The sequence below is a fragment of the Sphaerodactylus townsendi genome, unplaced genomic scaffold (genome assembly GCF_021028975.2).
Source record: "Sphaerodactylus townsendi isolate TG3544 unplaced genomic scaffold, MPM_Stown_v2.3 scaffold_34, whole genome shotgun sequence".
Classification (NCBI taxonomy): domain Eukaryota; kingdom Metazoa; phylum Chordata; class Lepidosauria; order Squamata; family Sphaerodactylidae; genus Sphaerodactylus; species Sphaerodactylus townsendi.
Window position 1 is genome coordinate 84062 of NW_025950517.1, and position 23362 is coordinate 107423.

General features: G+C 46.8%; 1 protein-coding gene across 2 annotated transcripts in view; it reads right to left on the minus strand.

Annotated features, from left to right (window-relative positions):
* AMOT (angiomotin) overlaps positions 1 to 23030 on the minus strand; it is a 76723-nt gene extending 53693 nt beyond the window's left edge. For both annotated transcript variants that reach the window (XR_007243355.1, XM_048482986.1), the window contains exons 1-2: positions 22676 to 23030; positions 2571 to 3487 (exon numbers count right to left, since the gene is read on the minus strand). Coding sequence is in view for 1 of the 2 variants with exons in the window: in XM_048482986.1 (XP_048338943.1) it covers positions 2571 to 3430 (860 nt within the window). In the remaining variant the exon portion in view is untranslated. The remainder of the gene's footprint in view (positions 1 to 2570; positions 3488 to 22675) is intronic.
* Positions 23031 to 23362: the final 332 nt, after the last annotated feature.

Here is a 23362-nt window from a genome sequence, read left to right on the forward strand (position 1 = left end):
GAAAAATACTGGTGTATTCAAGAACAGCCATAACTGCCCACGGGGCGGGGGTGGGGTGGGCTGAATTTAGATCCCACAACCACTGTCCCAGTCAGGTTCAAATCCACTCCACCTACTCTCAATTTTGATGTCCCTGAGAAGTGAAATGGGGGGGGGGGGGTAGGGAGAGAAGACCACACAAAAGTCCTTGTACAAACATCTAATTTTCTGTGAGGAGAGCATGTTTTTCCATGAAGAGCAATCAAATCACCTACAGTCTGGAGTGGTGTGAAGCCAAAACCAGGCTGACATCCTCCATGACCAAAATGGGGAAAGGTCTGGAATCCATGCGCTATGAAGACATAGGAAGCCCGGCATGTTGAGTCTGGATAATATTTGATGTTTGATGTTTAGACTGGAGAATATTTCAAATATTTGAAGGGATATCATATTGAAGAGGGTACAAACTTGTTTTCTGCTGCTCCAGAGACTAGGAGAAGGAGCAATAGGTTCAAGGTGCAGGAAAAGAGATTCCACTTAAACATTAGGAAGAACATCCCGACAGTCAGGGCTGTTCAACAGTGGAATACACTATCTCAGAGTGTGGTGGAGTCTGTTTCTTTGGAGGTTTTTAAACAGAGGCTGGATGGCCATCTGTCAGGAGTGCTTTGATTGTGTGTTCCTGCATTGCAGGGGGTTGGACTTGATGGCCCTTGGGGTCTCTTCCATCTTTATGATTCTATATGAGAATCAGACCTCCCTGTGACCCAACTGGTGATGGTGGAAAGTGCTGTCAAGTCACAACTGACTTATGAAGAGAAGAAGAGTTTGGATTTATACCCCACCTTTCTCTCCTGTAAGGAAATTCAAGGTGACTTACAAGTTCCTTTCCCTACCTCTCCCCACAACAGACACCTTGTGAGACAGGTGGGGCTGAGAGAGCTCCAAAGAACTGCGACTAGCCCAATGTCACCCAGCAGGAATGCAGGAGCGCAGAAACACATCTGGTTCACCAGATAAGCCTCCGCCGCCCAGGTGGAGGAGTGGGGACTCAATTCTGGTTCTCCAGATTAGAATCCTCTTGCTCTTAACCACTACACCTTGATGGGTCTCCCCTTGGTCACCGCTTGGAGTTTTCAAGGCAAGAGATGTTCAGAGGTTGTTTGCCTTGTCTGCCTCTGCATTACCCCCATAGTATTCCTTGGTGGTCTCCAATCAAACTACTGAACAGTTCAACCCTGCTTAACTTCTGAGACCTGAGGAGATTAGGTTGCCCTGGGATATCCTCGAGAATATACCAATAGTTCACAGCAGTGGCACCTAAGGAGTACAGGAGGCCGAGGAGTTTTCAAACTGGCTGAAACAGGCAGGCACAGATCTTTTAAAGATTTAGTGAGAACGGAGACAAAGGCAAATTTAAAGTTTCACTCTCGCAACAGGATTTGTTTGGATTTCATAAAGAATCATGGCAACTCAAACACCACTAGTCATGTCCACACAGCTTGAGCAGCAGGGTTCAGAACAGAAGCACTGCCCAGGCATTCCATGTCCACGCGTGTTCATATACACATATATGTGTGTGCCAAACACACAAAATGCATCCTCCGTTGCACAAATGTGACTACGAGCCATCTGAGGAGAAATATTCTAAAACTGGAGTGAATGCAATACAGAAACTTTCTATGGAAGCAACAGTTCTAAAGGAAAGAAAATGACTGAACTCAGATTAAGCTTTTACCAGCTTTTGTTTCTCATCACAAATTCTCTTCCCTGTTAATTTTCTCAGTAAACTCCTTGAACAATGGAGGAGAAAGAAATGGGTTTCTTTGTTTCAGCAGCAGGCAGAAAAGATTTGTATTTCCTTAAAATACATTTGAAACCACATTCAGTATTATATACAAACCCAGCAGAATACGAAGTTTAAAAGACACAGAAATGTCTCATCTGCTTCCCGTGATCAACTCTAAGAACCTCCTTTGCTATTTGGAGAACATTCTCTGTGTTTCGATCCTGTCAGCCTTTGGGCATTAAAGGACATTTTCTGCCATCTGAATGTAATAGCAGGCTCCCAGCCCCTATATGTCTTCTTTTCTGATGAATGCATTTAGACCACAGAGTTCATCTTGAGACTGTCCCGCCCTTTTGATTCAGATTAAATTATTCCTGTTTCCAGCATACAAGAAACTGCACCAATTTTCCACGTCATAGAAGCAGTAAAATTAACATTTATGCCTAAAATGTTCCTCAAGGCAAGCTAAAAGATTCTCTCCTTGCACAGAAACCATCTGGACAAAGTTTTTATCAAGGATCTCCTCTTGCAGGTCCAGCTTCTCACACAGCAACTGGATTCTGATATTTAAACACATCTTTAAATGAAATAACCTTATAACTTATAGGATGACATTTTTTATGGAGGCTGTCCACCTCACCTTCAAAAACAGCAAGAGTCTGGCACTCCACTCCTCTGTGCTTCACTGTGGCTTATACACAGCTAGAGAATGGAGGGCATAAAAATTTGCAACAGGTTCCCCCAACCCAGACAATTTCATCCCCCTCCCCATTTTTTTTGGAATTTGAGAGATGCTACTCACCTGACTGATCCATACTCAGGAGGATGCTGGTACCTCATCATGGGCCCATCAGACCTGCCTTGCTGGGCCATGCGATAGTCACCATAGAAATGCCCAGGATCCTGTGGCTTACAGCTCATAGGTGTAGACATATTTCTGTAAGGATACTCTGGCGGGGGACCCCTGTGCTCCATGCCTTTCATGTTTGGCTGAGGAGGGCTTGGCAAGGAGCCTTTGTAGAACTCACCGGCCCCTGAGCTCTTGTACAAGTCATTAGTCTGCTGTGAGGAAAGCGGAGAGAGCGGGGCGCTTGTGACGGGAGCATGAGCCTTGACACCACTGGTGGCTAGGGACAGCTGCATCAGCCTCTCACTCAGCGAGCGAACATGTCCTTGCTTAAGGTCCTTAAGTCCTTCATCCTGATGAACTTTGCCAGGGCTCACACGCTGAACAGTAGGCCGCCCTTCGGTCCTCATCTTCTGATTGGAGACTCCTGTCACATAAAATGCCGCCCCGATGCTGGCGTGCTGCTGGCCCCTGAAATACTGAGACTGGACTTTGGCTTCCTCGTATGTTGGGAGATCTTCACTATTCTGGAGCCTTGGGGAGAGCTGCTTTTCCATGATGCTATTGTCCATTTGTATCTCCTGGCCCTGAGGCTCTTGGCGAGCAACATGGGTGCCAATCTGATGGTCTTGGGGGCTCAGCCCTTCATTTGGAATTCCTGGGCTCCCACTGCTGGCAAAAGGGGGTGCATTACCCGTGGCTTGTTGGTGCAAGGCAAGAAGGTTGCGGTTGTCATTTGGGTTCCCATATCGCAGCTGTTCCTGCAGCAAACGCTGTAAAACTGTCGTGGCCGTTTGCTCTTCTGAATTCCTCATTGCAACTGTGATGCTTTGCTGGTGGACTGCGAAAGGGGACACTAAGCAGTCAGAGACCTAGGGAGGAGGCAAAAAGAGATTACTAGCTGAGCTTTTGTCAAAAGGAGGAGAAAGTGGTATACTCATGCCACTCCACATTTGTGGCAGATTATAGTTAAACCTTTTATTGTGAACAAAAGCCATTAACACCTTTAACCTTGGTAAGGACTGGTATGTTTTTTAAATATGTTATTTTTCTTGTTTTTTGCAAGATTGAGGAAGCAGGAGATGAAGTAATTAAAGTATAAACTAATTAGTGTTACAGTTAAATTTCTGAATATAATAACATAGAAGGCAATACTGATTATGGAATGTTATAAGTCATTGACTGCTTTCTTTCTTTTTTCTTTCCCTTCCCGTTAGTTATAATACTATAGAATAAAGTATTAGTAGGTGAAGAAGGGGAAGTCCAGTTAAAGGAGTTAAGGGGGAGAAGGAGGGGGAAGTAGGAGGGGGAAACATTATATTTGGCTGTTTTAATGACAGACAGGAGAAGAGAAAGATTGATATATGTATTATGGGGAGAATGGCAATCATAACTCTCTATACAACATGTTTTGTGTTGTTTTGAAATATCAATAAAGTTATTTTCAAAAAGGACTGGTCTGAAAAGATAGGCAAAAAGATCTTCCTCCAAGGAACATTATTGCTCCCCAGCAGTACACTGGAGTGCAGCAAATTGCATTAACATGACAGCATTTATCTATACTGCCCAAAACAAATCCTCCCCACCCACCCTTAACAGAACACAAGAATCCACAAGGCATTTTAGGCTCATAAGTAAAAGTTGAGTGTTTTACAGCAAGCTAAGTAAGGGTCAAGTTTGGGGACAAGCTGTTTTGGGCCACAAGTCAAGCCAAAAAGAAGAGATGACACAAATCAAATATAGCATGTACTTTCCCACCTCATCTTGGAATGGGTTTACCACTCATCTGCCAAGCTGAGGAACAGGAAGCAGCTGCACAGCTCAGGAGAGCTCCAGGGCAGACCTGATTCAATATCCACAATGCAACAGCAGACTACAAAGGATGATTCTATGTTGAAATTGGGGACTCTTTAATTGAGCTGCCCCAAATCAATAAAAGAGATCCCTGTTTTTATTTTATTTAGTAGCACCATACAATTCCTTCTCCTGTGCCTGCAGCCAAATTTAGCTTTATATTTAGCTAGTAATTTATGGTTATTAACAAATCATTACAAAAGTACTTTTCAACAAGGATTTTGACAACAATTGATAAGAAAACAACATTCACAACTTCATTGTTACTTTTGCTTAGAAAAGGCTATGCAGAAGTACCGGTACCTCAGAAGCTCTTGGGCCAGTATTTTGCTCCCATCCCACCCTTGTCAGAACTGCAACTTCCAGCATGCACTGGTTCCCGCCTTTTCCCGAAAAGTGCGGGAAAACAAACTGAGAAGCTACATTCCACCAGAGCTTCAGAGCCAATGGGAGACCAGGAGCTGGGAGGAGGGGAAGAGTTGATTGGTTGCTGTCTGTCTTTGTAAACAGTTTAAATACTGGAACTGAGGACAAGAATCCTCAGTTCCAGCACCCTGTAGTTAGGGTGACATAAATCAATAAAGTTCTTTTTCTAAAGTTAGCTTTGTTTGAGTGTGTTCAGCCTTACACCCTTTGGTATTTCTATGACTGAAGGTGAATCTCAGAAACCCACCTATTTCCTTCACTCCAGTTCTCTCAGTCAGGAGCATTTCTAGTACAAGAGGCCACATTTGTCTATCTTTCTTACTCTGAAAACTCTGGCTTCCTAGTAATTTGAATATTTCATCATTTTTGTATACTCTAGAACATCCTAAAAAATAGAAGATGGTGCAAACTGATTACAAGAGTTACCATCAGAAACTAGTTCCATTAGCAATTATACATTATTCTAAATTCTAGCACATGCAGGAATCAAGTAACTAAATACAGTAATTATCAACAACTTTACCAATACTATGCTGCAAGGTAGAGGCGTATCTAGGCAAACTGGAGCCCATTGGCAAAATCTGAGTTTGGCCCCCCCCCCCCCCCCAGGTATGGACAACCACCCTCCCCCACAACGACCAAACAATGATTTTTTTGCACCAGCACACAAAACACCTCCCACCCCCAGCAAAACATACATGGCTCTCTCCCCACCAACTCTCTTTCCTAATTTTCTCCTCACACCAACCCTATGAGGTAGGTTGTTAGCCTCAGAACAGCTCCAAGCCAGTGCAAGTAGGAATTAACTTTTAAGCATGTCAATCTCTCACAAATCACCACCCCCATCAGAAGTTGGAATAAGAGAGCCCTTCCCCCCAAAAGTAATTTGAGCAAAGAAAGAAAATCAGAGAGACAACTGTGAGTTGGCTGAAGTGCCTTGGATAGCAGGCTTTCCCCATTTATCTTTGTGGATCTGATGTGGGGTAAATCTGCCACCTTGCAGTAGTGTCTTTACCTGTACTCTACTCATTTTAAAACAAGTGTCAAGGTTCCAATGTTCTTGTTACCAGACAAACCTGTAGTAGAAGGGGTGGGTGGGTATTTTTTAGAAACAGTGTTTATCATTTCTGCAAACTCCCCATGGCATGCCCAGGTGGAGACGGCCTGGCAAAGATGCAGGGCCTTCCGAGTTAAGCATGGGGACTGGGCGGTCTGCCGCCCCCACAAAGCCCCCAGAGTCTGGAGTGGGGAGCCATGGCTGCTGAGGCGCATGGATGGCCCCCACGGCTGACAGGGAAACCATAAGTGGGGCTTGATGGGGGGTGGAAAAACCAGGTCTTGCCCCCGGTGCTGGCTGGGTAGGGGGCGAGGGTGGAAAACGCTTCTCTTGCCCTGGGCATCATTTTCTGCCAGTGTGCCTCTGAGTTTTTCAATTGACAGTATGCTGAGAACAGGGATTGCTGTAACTCACAAGGTCTGCTCAGGAATTGGTCTGATGTATTTGGATGGCTAGTACTGGAAACTAATTGCTGGACAAGATGGAGATAGGTCCCCTCTTGAAGGCCACAAACAGTAAGCTTCACCACCACATGATGCAGAAGATCAGAACCTCATGCTTTTGTAAAAAGCCAAGCAGCTGAGGAAGGGGGAAAACAAATGGATGTTTGACCAATTCCCCCCTATTTTTTTCGTACTACAAATTGACTTTCTATCAGAGCTTCTATTTTGCTTTATTGGCCAACCTGTTCCCTCCAAATTAAGAAACCAGTCACTGCTCTGGAGAGGACCTGCTCCCAACACCCTGTGGCAACAATCTGTCTAAAACAAAATATTCAAAAGAATCATAAGAGACCCTCATAATTGATTTTATAGGTAATTTAGTGCTAAGTGTATGGCAAAGATGAATGAATGTGCTCTTTTCAGCCTGGTGGCATCTAATCTGGAGAACTGGGTTTGATTCCTTATTCCTCCACATGAGTGGTGGACCTTTATCTAGTGAACTGGATTTGTTTCCCCCCTCCTACACATGAAGCCTGATTGGTGACCTTGAGTTAGTCAAAGTTCTCTTTGAACTCTCTCAGCCACACCTACTTTACAAGGTGTCTGTTGTGGAGAGAGGAAGGGAAAGGAGTTTGCAAGCTAACAAATGCCTTCCTTTCCTCTCCCCACAACAAACACCTTGTGGGGCAGCAGGTGGGGCGGAGAAAGCAGGAAATCAAACTCAGCTCCCCAGATTACAGCCCAGCCCCACAGCAAAAGTTAAGAAGCCAGGTGCTCCATGCCCCCCCCCCCCAATCAAGGCCATTCACAATTGCAAACAAGATTTTAGGAATAGAAGAACAGTTTGGATTCATACATTGCCTTTAAGGAGTCAACAAACAGCTAACAAATGCACGCGCCCCTTTCCTCTCCCCACAACAAACATCTTGTGGGGCAGCAGGTGGGGCAGAAAAAATGGGGAATCAAACTCAGCTCTCCAGATTACAGTGCAGCCACACAGCAAAAGTTAAGAAGCCAGGTGCTTCATGTCCCCCCCCCCCCCATCAAGGCCATTCACAATTGCAAACAAGATTTTAGGGATAGAAGTGCAGTTTGGATTTGCACATTACCTTTAAGGAGTCTCCAAACAGCTAACAAACATGCCCCCCCTTTCCTCTCCCCACAACAAACACCTTGTGGGGCAGCAGGTGGGGCAGAGATTGCCTCCCTAGCTGGCCTATGGACTTCTCCTGTGCTGGCCGGCACCCGTCTGCTGGGGAGAAGGCTTGAGAGCAATGGCAATGACTTAATGGAGAATAAGGCACTGCATTCTGGGTGAGAGGGAGGGGAGTCGGAGCTCCCCAGCCCTCCTCCTGGGAGCACAGTGGTATTTCTCCCCCACCCTCTGGACACTCAGTAGAGAGTAGGTGGGGCTATGTCAGGCTTCCTTAATTCTTGCAGCAACCAGCTTCCTCAATTCCAGACTTGCTGGGGCTTGCAAAATCAGTCTGTGTGGGGGGACGTTTTGGCACCCCCCCATGTGACTGCAATGGATGCGCCCAGGGACATGGGGTACCCCTTGTCCCTAGGCAAATACACCACTGCCACAAGGCACCTTACTTAGCTTGCATTCCCATTCAAGTTTTTTAAAGATTTTTATTTTAAATAACTATAAAGAGAACCAAAAAAAGCAATACAGACCAGATCACAGCAACAGTTACAATTACATCAAAAGAAAAAAGAAAAAGTAAACATAATAGACAATGATATAATAAACAAGAAATGATGTTGGCAACAATTATGAACAGTAAATAGTAATACAATTGTGTGCATTTAATAGCAATTACCATAGTAATCTTAATAGTGATTATCATAGTAATCATAATAATAAACATTAGTGCAAATCCTATGATACCCTATACAATATTTGATAAACCCTCTATTAACTGGTTGTTGTGAGTTTTCCAGGCTGTGTAGCCGTGGTCTGTTTCTAATGTTTCACCTGCATCTGTGGCTGGCATCTTCAGAGGTGTATCACAGAGGGAAGTCTGTTACACACTGTGTCCAGACTTCTCTCTGTGATACACCTCTGAAGATGCCTGCCACACGTGCAGGTGAAACGTTGGGAACAATATCTACCAGACCACGGCCACACAGCCCAGAAAACCCACAACAACTAGTTGAATCCAGCCGTGAAAGCCTTCAACAATACCTCTATTAACTGTTAGCAATTCTTGGCCCTAAAACTATCTGGCGGTCCTTGACCAGGGCCAGGGCCATGGTCAAACCAGAGCCTCCCACCTGCCTGTTTTCTCTTTGTTTTTGGTGGCGTAGCCTTTTAATATCCTGCATGGCGCTAAATTGGACTTTCTTCACCTTCAGGACTAACGCCAACCCAAGAATGTTCTCTATTACTAGCATTTTAATGTTTCATAGATTATAGCAAAGCTTTTGACAGTGTGGATCAGGAAAAGCTATGGCTAGTTTCAAGGGAAATGGGTGTGCCACAGTATCTGATCATTTTAATGTGCAACCTGCGCTCTGGACAAGAGGCTAGTGTTATGACAGAATATGGAAAAACAGAACGATTTCCAACTGGCAAAAGTGTCAGACAATAATATATTTTATCACTGTCTCTTCAATCTGTATGCAGAATGTATAAGGAAAGCTGGAGTAGATTTAGATGAAGATGGAGTGAAAATTGGTGGGGGGGCATTAACAAATTGAGACATGCCAGTGATGTCTCACTGCAAGTCCTTGCAAGTCCTTCAAATGCCTACGGCTGAAAGTTAAAGCAGAAACTGCCAAAGCAGGACTACAGCTGAACATCAAGACGACAAAATTAATTACTAGTGGGGAATGATACAACTTTAAGGTTAATAACGAACAATTCATTTATGACAAATTAAATAGAACTGGCCTCAAACCAATTCTTATAGGGGCCAGTGGCTTATATCCATTCATTTCAAAACTGGCAATTTATTCCTGCTCTCTGCTTCCTGCCATTTAACCTACCAGGTATTTTTAATCCATAAAAGTACTTTTAATCCTTTTAATATATGACTGCTAAACTTATTCAGTAGTCTTTGGTGAGCAATCTTTTCAAGAGCATTTGAAAGTCTGGGGATGTGACTTTTCTTTAAGACTGACCTTTATCCACATGCTTGTAAATTCTATAACTTCTATAACTTCTATAACTCCAAGAGGTTGGCAAGACAAACCATGCTGACATGCCCTCAAGCAGACTTTGTTCCTCAATGTGCTTTATAGTTCTCTCCTCAATAATGAGTCTACTAATTTACTTCAAATAGATGTTGAATGGCCTGCCATTTTCTGGATCCCCTCTGTACTCCATTTTTAAAAATTGGGGTGACATTTGCTATTTTCCAGGCATTTGGCATGGAGGCTGATTTTAGCGACAAATTACATATGGTGTATAATATCAAGACTTGTAAATATTCAGTTTGCCTCACAGTCCTAGAATTTCATTTCTTATCTCAATTTCACTCAGTACTTTAAACACCCTTCCCTAACACACAGTTCTTTAAACACCCTTCCCTCACTCATTTTCCTGTGTTTGCCAACTGTATCCCAGGTGTGGCATCAAGCAGGTACATGGACAAGGGTCAGTATTACACATCCTCATACCAGAGGGACACCATCATCCTCAAGAGAGTGAACCAACTCCTGTTAATCAGAAACATGAAATGATACAAGGAATTATGTTCATATTCTTAGCATGAGCTCAGGTGCCCTGCTCTTAAGGTAACCAGACATTCAGAAAAAAATGCACAAGAAGCAGTTCGTGTGACTAGCGGTGGCAATAGAAGAGTCTAATTTCAACTACTTCCAATTTTAAGGAAGGTATTTAATCCATACACAGCATTTAATACCCCTCACAATCACAACACTGGAAACAGATAACCATGAATGAAAACATGATGCTTCCTTTATTTCAGCTACTGCAAGAATGAGGACGACTGTTCTGATACAAGGTTCAATTACACATGGTGGTCACAACAGGCAGACATGTAAATTGCCTGTTTACCTGGTACACAGAAAGTATGGGAAATGGATGCAAAAGTCACTTATTTATAATGTGCACAACTGCTCTCAGGCCTGGTTGGGACATCCTAAAATCTGTTGATAACATCAAAGAAAAATGTAACATACAAACCAGAACAATTACATTAACTGGCATCACTTACTGTCCGCTATTTGTGTATCCCTGGTTGCTGAAACCTATGTCGCTATACTTACATAAATGGCTTCTGCAAAGCATTGCCCATCAAATGAGCCAGCAAGAGGTCGAATTGTTATAGCCTCTGGCATTTCACTGTGTGAGGTAGTCACACGGCAACACTTGATGCTTCAATCTGCCTTGCTCAGTATCCAGCCATTGGTCTGTCAAGATGTGTAGTTCAGTTGGAAACCTGATTCAGCCCCTGGTAGTTCAGTGAGCCTGGTGGAGGGGGGGAGGTATTGTGGTATAAATAAAAATAATAAACATGACCATTTCAAACCTAACAGAGTTATATCCTTCTGAAGCCCACTGAATTAACTGGCCTGGAAGAGTTTAATTCTGGATAGGATGCATTCAAGTGTTCTTGAACCACTGAGGAGTAAGTCTGGTTTGCAGCTCTCTCTTATACCCATTTCTAGCAACCTCATAACATTGTTTATGTAATATTAAACAACATTGATGGATATGGCCTTTATGAACTTTTAAGTATTTGAAATATGCAGGTCAAACAGGCATTAACCTACTGATTGCACTGAACTCCCAATGTAGGGGTCACTCCTGCCACACATGCCGAAAAAGGCAGGGAAGACCAGGTGGGCAGGGCCAGTACTCTGACTAAGGTGCTTCTAGCATCACTGGTGTGGGCAATGATGGAGAAGGAGTTTCTGTTCATCAGTGTCTCCCTGGTTCTTGGAGTCACTGGCTAACACCCAAGCAAGCCCCTGAAAAGCCAGGAGCACTGGGAGGCTGGCATGTCTCAGCCAACCACTGTCTCTCTCCTCTACCTTTGTTTGCTTAAAAAAAAGTATACACACTTTTTTTAAAAAAGCCCTTGGCCCAAAAGGTTGGTTATTCCTATTTTAGTGCTTCTCAGAGGCTGATTAACCACAGCTCTGTTAAAAGCTATTTAGTGGAGCTGCGGTATCCTCGCCAGTAGTTTGGGTCTCATCAAATGCTAAAATGTAAATAATTCAATCATTCTCATGATGTACAGAACTGGATAGTTTTCCCCACTACACTGAAGACTTAAATTGCCTCTGTGTCATCCCATAACTTTGGACCCCCAGGAATGTCTCATGGATATTCTCAAAGACGACACATATGATTACTTGGACATCAGTTGCCAACTGACTGCTTTTTTATTAAGGCGTTCTGTGGAGTAGCCTGTATCTTAACGACGTTATGTAAACAAATAGTTACAGTAAAGTTGAGCAAACACATCCCTACAGGTTTGAACCCAGGAAATATAACCAAACTGATTTAAGGGAAGGGAAGCCCACTGTTCCACAGGAGCGTTTTTACATCTGCCCTGGAGACATGAGACAATACAATGCTAAGGATAGCAAAGTCTAGCTTCCACTGTGAACCAGCATCTCACACACAGAGCATTTAATCTCTGTGGAGAAATGGCTCCCCCCCCTTTCCCCCCTCCCCTCCTCCCATCAGGTACTATAGATTTGGAGGACTTAGAAATTCCAGATGAATATCAGGAAGAGATACCTGACCTATGGGGAAAAGATATCTTGACCCAGTCTGACCAGGTTAAAAGAGGGTGGGGTCTGGGATCTGATAAACTGCTGGGAGTAGAGGGGTGAGGCCTCTTTCTCAGGCTTTTCTGCTGGGACACAGAAGGGAGAAGTCTTCTGGCCAGGGCTGGGAAGGGAGCAGCCATTTTTGAACCATTTGCTCATCCAGGGAGCACACCCAGCCTGCCAGGTAATGAGAGCTCTTTGAGAATTGCAACCTTCTAAGCTTCATGGGCCTACCCTATTTTCAACAACTGCTAGCTAGGATATGTTAAGAGATAGGGGCAGGGGGGTTGCGTTTATATCTCCTTTGCTTTGGAAACCCTTGCTCAATCTGGTGCTGCACTAAAAGATACTTGTGACTTTTATTTTTAATGAATACCTTTAAACGTTAGATGTGGAGAACAGTTTTCTGTACCATGAATGCCCCATTGTCTTTGTCTGCTCTAGCTAGCTAGGAGGGAGCTGGGAGGTTGGAAACTGGCAATCAGCTTTTCCTCTGGGACCTCCAATCTGCCCTGTGGAACCCAGGAGAAGGGAACCAAGGGAAACTGAGGCAGTGGCCTCACAGTTGGAAAGGAAGTTGGGGAACCTTGATCTTCCCCAGCAGGCAATTCCTCTCCATCAGGCGGTGGCAGCGGTTTACCTGGAGAGAAAGAAAGTCTTCCCCAGGAAAAGTTGGCAACCCCTGGGAGAAACCTGGGAGCGGAATAGGGCCTTCTAGGCAAAGCAAGCCCATTCCACCACAATCTCTATTATTTTTCTCTCCTTCTTAACACTGTGGGTCTTGCCCCTTTTCTGCCCTTACCAACAACATTCCAGACATTTCAAGAATGCATCAACATTGTTCCCATTTCCTTGCATGGTTTTGCCATTCCTTTGCTGATTTATTCCAGACCTCTCCTCTGGGTTCCCAGTTAATAAAAGCCATATGAGATTACCATGTAATCTCCAAGTACCATCTGAATCAGTACCATCTGAATTAAACAAGCACAAGCAAAATATCTTCAACAGGACCACTTTGTCCCTATCAAGGGGGTCGAACTGCATCAGAGGCTTAGGTTGTAGCCCAGGTAAGCACAACTGCAATTCAGGAGCCAAGAAAACCACTGGCAAAAGTCAACAGGCCAATTCAGCCTGCTCTTCATTTATTGTTCGCAAAGCACGCAAAGTCTCCAAGTTCTATGCAACAATAATTTTTAAAATACAGAACCCATTTCATAAGTTCACATTCTTACCTTGTTACTTTTACACTAAAAGGAAGGAGTCTGACAAGTTGTCTTAATACATAAACTGATCCTAGTGCCACCAATCATGAGGAAGGGTCAAAGCATACAAAGAGCGTGGGGGGAAGTAAAATCAAAATGAGACTGAGTTCAGTGCCAGCAGTAAAAGCAGCAAAGACAAGATGAACAATACTGTGCTGTAGTTAGCGCACAACGATTCTAAATTTCAAGCATGAGAACGTGGAAATCTTTGGCTAAGTGAGGCACACACCTTTGTGAGTATCTAACCATGATCAGGCAATCAGAAATGTCAGTCTGCCTTCTACAAGATGAATCTACCTGGGCACTAAAATCATCTAGCAAGGCCCTGATTGGTAGGATTCCTAATAGCAGGAGGCCCTACGTAGTACAAAAGCAATACAGCTTTTTAGCTGTGCCACCAACACTATGGCAGCTCCTCTTTCTCACCTAGCCTTTCATCTGGCTCTATGATTCCATCACTATTTTAACCTGATGCCTTTTAAATATCTTTTGTTGTTCATGCTTTTTTTTTGGAGTTTACACTGACCGTGTGTGCAAAAAAACCACCTCGGGGATAAGTCTGTGTCAAAAGTGAGAATATATTTTCTGTAAAACATGCCCCATGAGCTTACCCTCCCACATATGCAGGTCTTCTTCCCTGCCCTTTTCAGAATTCATTTTGGTTAGTGTTACATCATTAGTAACAACAAATGGCAGCAAACAAACAATCTGAAGCCACAAAGTGGATTTGTATTTGCGGGGTAATGCCAACTGCAGTTACTGGAAATACTGGTGCCTCAAGCAGAGTTTGGAAATGGGACACCAACAACCCAAATACATTTTTTTAAAAGTGGGACAAAAGTACACAAATGTGTCCTGGTGCCCCACTGCTCAGTGGCCACATATGGGAGCAGGAACCTGACAACACGGTCATATCCCACATTAGCTTCTCAAACTCACAGGAAGGGAGGGTGTTGGTACAGGAAGCCAGCCACACAATTTGTCATTCCTGATGATTTAATGAGGTATAGTTTGAACTGGCTGACCACAAGGTCTTTGCATTTCTGTACTTGAAAGCAAAGATATAGATTTTTGCTGCATGCAAAATTAATTAGAAAATAAGCCCTCATGATTGCTTTTGTTTTTAGAAAAAGGCAAGTTTCTAGCCCATATGACAGCGCGCGTGTGTGTGTGCAGTTTCTGGCAAAATTTCCAGTGATAGGAAGCTCTGAAAGATTTGTACTGGTTATGGGGGTGGGCATCAATGCGCAGGCAGAGTTCTTGGCTCCCCCCCCCCCCACCCAGAAGCAGTATTGGATAAGAGATACAAATGAATGTAATTGCTTAATTTGTATGATTTTTTTTCAATGAGTTCGCCTTAAAATACTCAACATAGCCCTATTGGTGTAATTATTTGCTTTCCCTTGGGGAAAATCTGCCCCTGGGAAAGTGGCAAAGTCAATCATTAAATCTGCCCAAACCTCTTTCTGCTTTTACTATGTCATACATCTGCTCCTGGCCTGAGAAGAGTGAAAGCAAGATCTAGACACAATATAGTCACATGTTCCCCACCCGACATTCTCAACATTCTGTTGTACTGTAGAGTGAGCAGTGAATACAAGCCTGGATGAGGCCATGCAGATGAGAGAGGACTGGAGTCCCAAAGGGCAGGGAACGAGTTTCAGGACTCCACTAGCCGAGCCAGGGAGCACAGTCATTAGGTGGTGCTTTTCAAATCATGCTGCAACTGGGAATAAGGAAAACAAGGGGGTGAACCCAGCTGCGTTCCTTGAAAGCAAGGGTCCTGGCCTTCAGCAACTCAAGAGGGAGTAAGGAAAACAAGGGGGTGAACACAAGAGCAGCAGTGGTGTAGTGGTTAAGAGCAGGTGCATTCTAATCTGGAGGAACTGGGTTTGATTCCCCGCTCTGCCGCTTGAGCTGTGGAGGCTTATCTGGGGAATTCAGATTAGCCTGTGCACTCCCACACATGCCAATTGGGTGACTTGGGCTAGTCACAGCTTTTCGGAGCTCTCTCAGCCCCACCTACCTCACAGGGTGTTTGTTGTGAGGGGGGAAGGGCAAGGAGATTATAAGCCCCTTTGAGTCTCCTACAGGAGAGAAAGGGGGGATATAAATCCAAACTACTACTACTACTACTACTACTACTACTACTACTCTTCTCCTTCTATTCAGGCCCTCCTACCACATGCACCCTGCCCAATGGAATGGTCAGGTCACATTTGGATAGTATTGATAGTACTCTGGAAGAATCAGTTATAAGGTGGGATGTGGCAGCGCCTGTGCCCACAGAGCAGGTATGGGAAGTGCGTGTATGGCGTGGAGGCAAGGCTGGTTATTTAAACCCACCCATTTCTTCCTACTGCAATTTGATGGGCATTTATTCAGGACTAGACCAGACAAGCAGGGGCCCCATAGTGACTTGTGGGGAGAGGAGAATCTCACCCCTCCACACACTTGTACTGATGAGTAGGCTGATAGGCTCAAGAATAGGCTGATATTGAGAAGAAAAAAAAATATAAAAAAGGTTGTACTGAAAAAAACGAGCAGCCCCATCCACAGTCCAGGATGCCAGGACGCTAACATGGCACCCTGTCGCCTCCAGATGGCGTTCAGGAGTGCAGGGAGGCAGAAAAAACAACAAACCTCCCCCAGCCAGAACCCTTCGGGGGTGGGGCAGTATATTAAATGATTGACAGATAATAAACGAACAAACAAGCCAGCCAGCCAGCCCGCCCGCCCTCCATGGGACTGAAGGGATTTACACCATGCTTTCAGAATGTCCTGGCCCACCCACTCCCCCTGCACTAACGTCCGAGAAGACACCAACACAACCAGCCTCCCAACACAGGCTTGGCACTGCCACGGTCTGCAGTACCCTCCCCCCTCCCAGTTTGCCCACCCACTGGCGTATTTGCAAAATGCACTGGCAGGGTGGGCAAACATGCCAGCGTGAACTCTTTATCAGTTCCATTGAACCATTCAACCTCACCCTTTGGAGGGGGCTGAAACTCAGCTTCACCAAAGTTCACACTAAGTTTTACAAGGTATTTTATTCATCCAAGTGTGCCAGAGGGCAGGGAAGACTAGACCTGCAAGCTAATGGGTTGTCAAGTACCCCTTTTATATGTAAGACCAGGCCCTTTACCCTTCAGAGAACCACTGATGGGGGTTTTCCTGGAAAACCAGAATTGGAAAACTTTCTGGAAAAAAATCCTATTCAAATGTAAGTAAATAATTTAAATAGTATTAGCAAAAAGGGGCACATATACTGTGTACAAACCTGAACTATGTACAAGTACTGGGATTTGTCCATGCTTCATATGCCACGTATAGTCCATCTAATGAGATCAATTTGCTGCTAAACAGCCCTGATAACTATAAATAGGCTGCATTTACATATTTGGGACAGACATTTTTCAATAGAAAAATGCTTCAATTCCCCATTATTTCCAATGGAATCTAATAGTAGATGGGGCTACCCTTTTGAGGGCCATTGCTTTGGACTCCCTGAACCAAACTTCGACTTATATGCAGGTCGACTTATACACGAGTATATACAGTATTTGTTAATGAGCTTGACCTAGAAATAGAGTGATCTGAAATGTTGCTTTTCTGACTCACAGCTTTTTACTCATTAAATTTTACAAGTTTCTTCTCCTTTTCTTTCCAATTTTTATGGCTGAATCAGTTAAGTCTTGAAGCCAGTGCTATGTAGCAGATAAACTGTCACATCAGCACTGAGAAGACCTGGCTTCAATTCAGCCTTGAAGGTCACTGAGTGACCCAAAAGCAGACTCACGGGTCAATATGGAGAGGAGAGAATGCTGAACACAATTTTGAGCTAGTTGGTAGAAAGAAAGGATAACAAGGAAACAGAGATTCCTGGATGAATAAATGCTCACCAAAAAAAGCATTGTCAGAAACATATTCCACTCACCCTTCCCAACATATGTACGTTGGCCACATATTTAACAGAAGACTTAGGAAAAGTATACAAGGATGGAGAAGACACCCAGAAGATGAAGAAGTCGTACGTTCCAAATGCTAGGACAGTGGTGGCGAACCTTTGGCACTCCAGATATTATGGACTACAATTCCCATCAGCCCCTGCCAGCATGGCCAATTGGCCATGCTGGCAGAACTGATAATCCAACATCTGGAGCAAGGAGATTACGCCCTGCAATGCTAGGAAGATGGTGCAGAAACTCAGTAAAGAGGCCTCAAGAAATTACAGCATTGAAACTATAAGTATATATAGTACCGTTATATACTCGTATAAGTCGACCCATATAAATTAGAGGCACCTAATTTTACCACAAAAAAACTGGGAAAACTTATTGACTTGCGTATAAATTCGGTGGGAAATGCAGCTTGGCTGGCTGGTAAAATTTCAAAATAAAAATAGATGCCAATAAAATTACATCAATTGGGGCATCAGTCGGTTTAAATGTTTTTTGAATATTTATTTCAAAAGAAACAGTAAACTGGTTCTGTAAGTGGAAAAGAGGGTCAACAAGAACAATATGGTATCAACAATAACTTTAAAAGTACAAAAAACCTTAGCTCAACCAGCAACCAAGCTAAAACACAAGAGTTAAAATCCTCCAAAACTGGATTCCTCATCATCATCTGTATGTCCAAATGTAACCCAACTTAGATTTTAAGAGGGATATTATCAGAAATGGAAAATCTACTATTAGCTTCCATCGTAAACAATGGGGGATGGGGCATCCTTTTTGGGGGGTCAATAACTTTGGATCCCCTGACCCAAACTTCACCAAACCTGGCTGGTATCATAAAGAGACTCTCCTGATGAGACCAGCCAGGTTTGGTGAAGTTTGGTTCAGAGGGTCCAAAGTTATGGACCCTCAAAAGGGTAGCCCCATCTACTAATAGCTCCCATTGAAAACAATGGGGAATGGGGCACCTCATTTGGGGGTCCATAACTTTGGACCCCCTGAACCAAACATTACCAAACTTGGCTGGTATCATCAGGAGTGTCTTCTGAGGGTACCCTGAAAGTTTGGTGCCGCTAGCATAAAACCTGCGCCCCCTGCTGGCCGGCAAAGTAAAAACACACAAAAAAATTTAATGACCCGCATATAAGTCAAGGGGAGCTTTTTCAGCATTAAAAATGTGCTGAAAAATTCGACTTATACATGAGTATATACGGTACTTCTGCATAGCCTTTTCTAAGCAAAAAGTAACAATGAAGTTGTGAATGTTGTTTTCTTATCAATTGTTGTCAAAATCCTTGTGGAAAAGTACTTTTGTAATGATTTGTTAATAACCATAAAGCTAAATTTGGCTGCAGGCACAGGAGAAGGAATTGTATGGTGCTACTAAATAAAATAAAAACAGGGATCTCTTTTATTGATTTGGGGCAGCTCAATTAAAATTGCCCCCACAGCCCTCCTCCCCTGCGCCAACTCGGCTCCGGGGTCAGCTTAGGGGAGGAGGGGATGACACATTATGGGGGGAACAAAATCGCCCCCCCCTCCACCCCCACATCAACTTGATTCGTCTGAGTCACCACAGGGGAAGAGGGGATGACTCCCGGGGGAGGGGTGCAAAATCACTCCCTCCACCCTCTTGGCCGGCCACGGCCCCACCAGGCCACTCCTTTAGCCGGCAGAGGCTGAAGGAGCGGCCTAGTGGGGCCATCACAAGGCACCCCTCGGTCCCACCTCACCAGGCCTTACAGAGGCCGCAGTAAATCACCCCTCGGCCCCACCCTGACAGGCTGCCCGGGACTACTGCAGGCTCAAGTAAGTGAGTCACAGAGGGCATAGGTATCACCGGGTGCAGGGGGCACCATTTTGCCCTGGGCACCATTTTCCCCCACTACGCCTCTGATACTTGGTCAGATGCGCAGCATACTCTTGAAAACTCAGACCCTCAAAATCTTGTTGGGTTTCTAAGGTGCTACTGAACGTGAATCTAGTTGTTCTACTGCAGACCAGCATGGCTCCCCTGTGAAACACACAGGCAGACAACTCTTATTTGGAGGAGGGAAGGATAGGCTGTACTTAACTGCAAAGCACTTTAGCCAGGGGCGGAGCAAGGGGGAACTGCTGCAGCGCCGCCCATCCCTGCCACACCCCAACCACGCCCCTGCACCAGGGCGCGACCAGGGCATTACACCCCACCCTACCATACCGCTACACCACTGATTTTAGCAACTGCGCAGAAACCGTCAATGCAATACGCAGCAAGTCAAATCAGATCCTAGGGAAGCAGTGGCCACATTACAGCCTTGGAGCCATGGCTCCTTCCATCCAGCTCCCACAGTGATTATTGATTTGCTTGAGAGCATCACCAGCAGAGTGGGGAGAGAACCTCATCTGGTCCCCACCTGCAAGAGCAGGCTGTAACCCAGATGCGGCCATTAGGTGATGCATTTGCTGGTGAATAATGTTGCAATCGTGCTTGATTGAGAAAGACTCTTCAGTTTGGAGAGGAGACGTCTGAGGGGGGATACGATTGAAGTCAAAGGATGTAGTTAAGGGGGGGTTCTCGGGTTCAACCCGCCCATTCACGCCCGAAGCTCCGCCCCCCGTTGGTGGGTTTTTTAAACATTTTTAGTGTTTTTTGGGTTTTGGCCTGCAGGGGGCGCATTGTTTAGGCTACTTGCAGTGGTGGCGAACCTTTGGCACTCCAGATGTTATTGACTACAATTCCCATCAGCCCCTGCCAGCATAGCCAGTTGACCATGCTGGCAGGGACTGATGGGAATTGTAGCCCATAACATCTGGAGTGCCAAAGGTTCGCCACCACGGGGCTAGCAACACCAAACTTTCAGGGATTGTTTGGGTTAGGATTAGGGTTATTTGGGGGGTGCCTGCTGTCAGGGTGCAATTGTTAAGCTAGAAGCACCAAACTTTCAGGGTATCTTTAGGAGACTCTCCTGACGATACCACCCAGGTTTTGTGAGGTTTGGTCCAGGGGGTCCAAAGCTATGGACTCCCAAAGTGGGTACCCTCTTCCTCCATTGTTTCCAATGGGAGATAATAGAAGATGGGGGCTACGCCTTTGAGGGTCCATAACTTTGGACACCCTGAACCAAACTTCACCAAACCTGGGAGGTATCATCAGGAGAATCTCCTAAAGATACCCTGAAAGTTTGGTACTTCTAGCTTAACTATTGCACCCTGACAGCAGGCACCCCCCAAATTTCCCCAGATTCTCCTTTTAAATCCACCCCATTCGGCATGGATTTAAAGGGAGAATCTGAGGTCCTCAGTTTAGAAGAAGAAGAAGAAGAAGAAGAAGAAGAAGAAGAAGAAGAAGAAGAAGAAGAAGAAGAAGAAGAGGAGGAGTTTGGATTTATATCCCTCCTTTCTCTCCTGTAGGAGACTCAAAGGAGCTTACAATATCCTTGCCCTTCTCCCTCACAACAAACACCCTGTAAGGTGGGTGGGGCTGAGAGAGCTTCAAAAAGCCGTGACTAGCCCAAGTCACCCAGCTGGTGTGTGTTGGGAGTGCGCAGGCTTATCTGAATTCCCCAGATAAACCTCCACAGCTCAAGCGGCAGAGCAGGGAATTAAACCCGGTTCCTCCAGATTAGAATGCACCGGCTCTTAACCACTACGCCACATTGAATGTGATGCTGTTTCAGGGTGGGGGATAATCCACCCCCAAACAGCATCACTTTCAATGTTGTTTAACTGGGGACCCCAGATTCTCCCTTTAAGGTGGATTTAAAAGGAGAATTTGGGCTCTCTAGTTTAAACACCATTGAAAGTGATGCTGTTTGGGGGTGGATTCCAGCATCACAACAGCTGCCGGGGGGGGGGGGGCGCAAAAACTCAGATTTTGCACCGGGCTCCATTTTCCCTCTATGCCTCTGCCCAGAGGGAAGGGCAGAAGGAAATGCCAGCTGCTGGCTGGGAGCCCAGCTGGTGGGGGGCAGGGCAGGGGAGTCTGCCATCCCCGGCCTCAGAGAGCTGCTTTTATAAGTGCTGGGCTGGAGGCGGGGCTTGGGGAGGCGTGACCATGCCCTAGGGGCGGGTGGGGGTGTGGCTCCGCTCCCAACCCCGCCCCCAATATAAAAAATCTATACCTAGGTCCCTGTTGAAGTCTATAAAATTATGCCTGGGGTAGAAAATGTTGACAGAGAGAAATTTTTCTCTCTTTCTCACAATACTAGAACCAGGGGGCACCCATTGAAAATGCTGGGGGGAAGAATTAGGACTAATAAAAGGAAACACTTCTTCACGCAACGTGTGATTGGTGTTTGGAATATGCTGCCACAGGAGGTGGTGATGGCCACTAACCGGGATAGCTTTAAAAAGGGCTTGGACAGATTGATGGAGAAGTCGATCTATGCTGGCTACGAATCTTGATCCTCCTTGATCTCAAGATTGCAAATGCCTGAGCAGACCAGGTGCTCGGGAGCAGCAGCAGCAGCAGAAGGCCATTGCTTTCACCTCCTGCAGGTGAGCTCCCAAAGGCACCTGGTGGGCCACTGCGAGGAGCAGAGAGCTGGACTAGAGGGACTCTGGTCTGATCCAGCTGGCTTGTTCTCATGTTCTTAACCAAACCACAGTTTATCCCTGTTTCTGGGGAAAAGCAACAGAAGCCTGGACCTGAATCGAGATTTCACTGGCCAGACAAGCCCCCCCCCCCCGCCCCTCTGCACACAAAGCAAACTGAAGAGGCAAGTCCATCCCTTTCATCGCTGCGTATCTGCAGTGCCAGGTGGTGTCACACCCCAGCATGGGAACGCGGCGGCGGCAGGGCTGCACTACCGGCTCCACAGCATTCTTCGGCAATAGCCGGGCCAGAAAGCGAAAACCAGAGGGCGGCTCGGCGGCAGGAAGGCCGGCGTGCGCTGCAACCCCGCGGGGCCCAAGTGGGCGGCTGCCGGCTCTTCCAAGAGGCTCCTGTTTGTGACAAGGAAGCGCAAGATCTCCTGCCACGAACTCGGCCATCTTGACCAGCCTGAGCGTCGTGCCACAGAAGGCGGAAGCCCCACAAGCCGCCCCCGCCCGCCCGCCCGCCCGGTCGCCAGCGCCGCCGGAGCGCCCCCCCCCCCCGCACGGCTGCCGGAAGGGCTGCGGCGCGGCCGGGGCGCCAGAGGCCTTCGGGAGCCGCCCCCGCGGGCTTCCAACCGCCGCGTCCATCCCGGCAGGCACACTCGGCCCCGCCCGCAGCGGCTGCGAACAGCCAGGCCCCGCACAAAGGGAGGGAGGGAGGGCCAGGCAGGCAGGCAGCCCGCCCGCCCACTCACCCACCCACCCACCCACCCCGCCCCAGGCCCACCTGAGGCCGGAGGGTCCGGGCGCCCAGCGGGCCGCCGCGCAGGAAACGCCCGGGGGCTGCGCGCGGACCATCGCGGCCACCCCGCAGCAGCAGCAGCGCCGCCCGCCAGGGACGAGGGCCGGAGCAGGGGCCACTCCGGCGGCGGCGGCGGCGGCTTCGCGGGGGACTCTCGCAGGCGGCTCCAGCGGGCCCCGCACGACGACGACGACGACGACGACGACGCCCCTCGCCCGGCCCGGCTGCTCCCCGCCGCACGAGACGCCGAGACGCGGGTGCCGAGGCTGCGGCCAGGGGAGGCCCGCTCCAAATGCCCACGGCGCCTCCCGATTGGCTGCGGCGGCCTCAGCTGACGCTCGCGGTTGGCCAGGGGCGCTGTCACTCCTGCAAAGCAAGAAAGGAAGCAGCAGCAGCAGCAGCAGCAGGCCCGGGCGGGTGGGCGGGCGAGCGGGGAAAGGGCGCCCTCAGCAGGAGCAGGAGGAGGAGGAAGCCTCGGACCGGCCGCCTCTGCCGCCAGATCCCGCCGGGAGCAGCACCGACCGCGGCGGGGGCCCGCCCTCCTAGGCGCCGAAGCCCCAGGCTCCTCCTCTCGGCAGCCCCCTGAGCGCACCTGTCTGTCTCCCTGGAGCCGCGGGGGCTCTTTGAACCCGCCCGGACAGCCCGCCTTTCAGCACGCACCCCGCCGCTCCC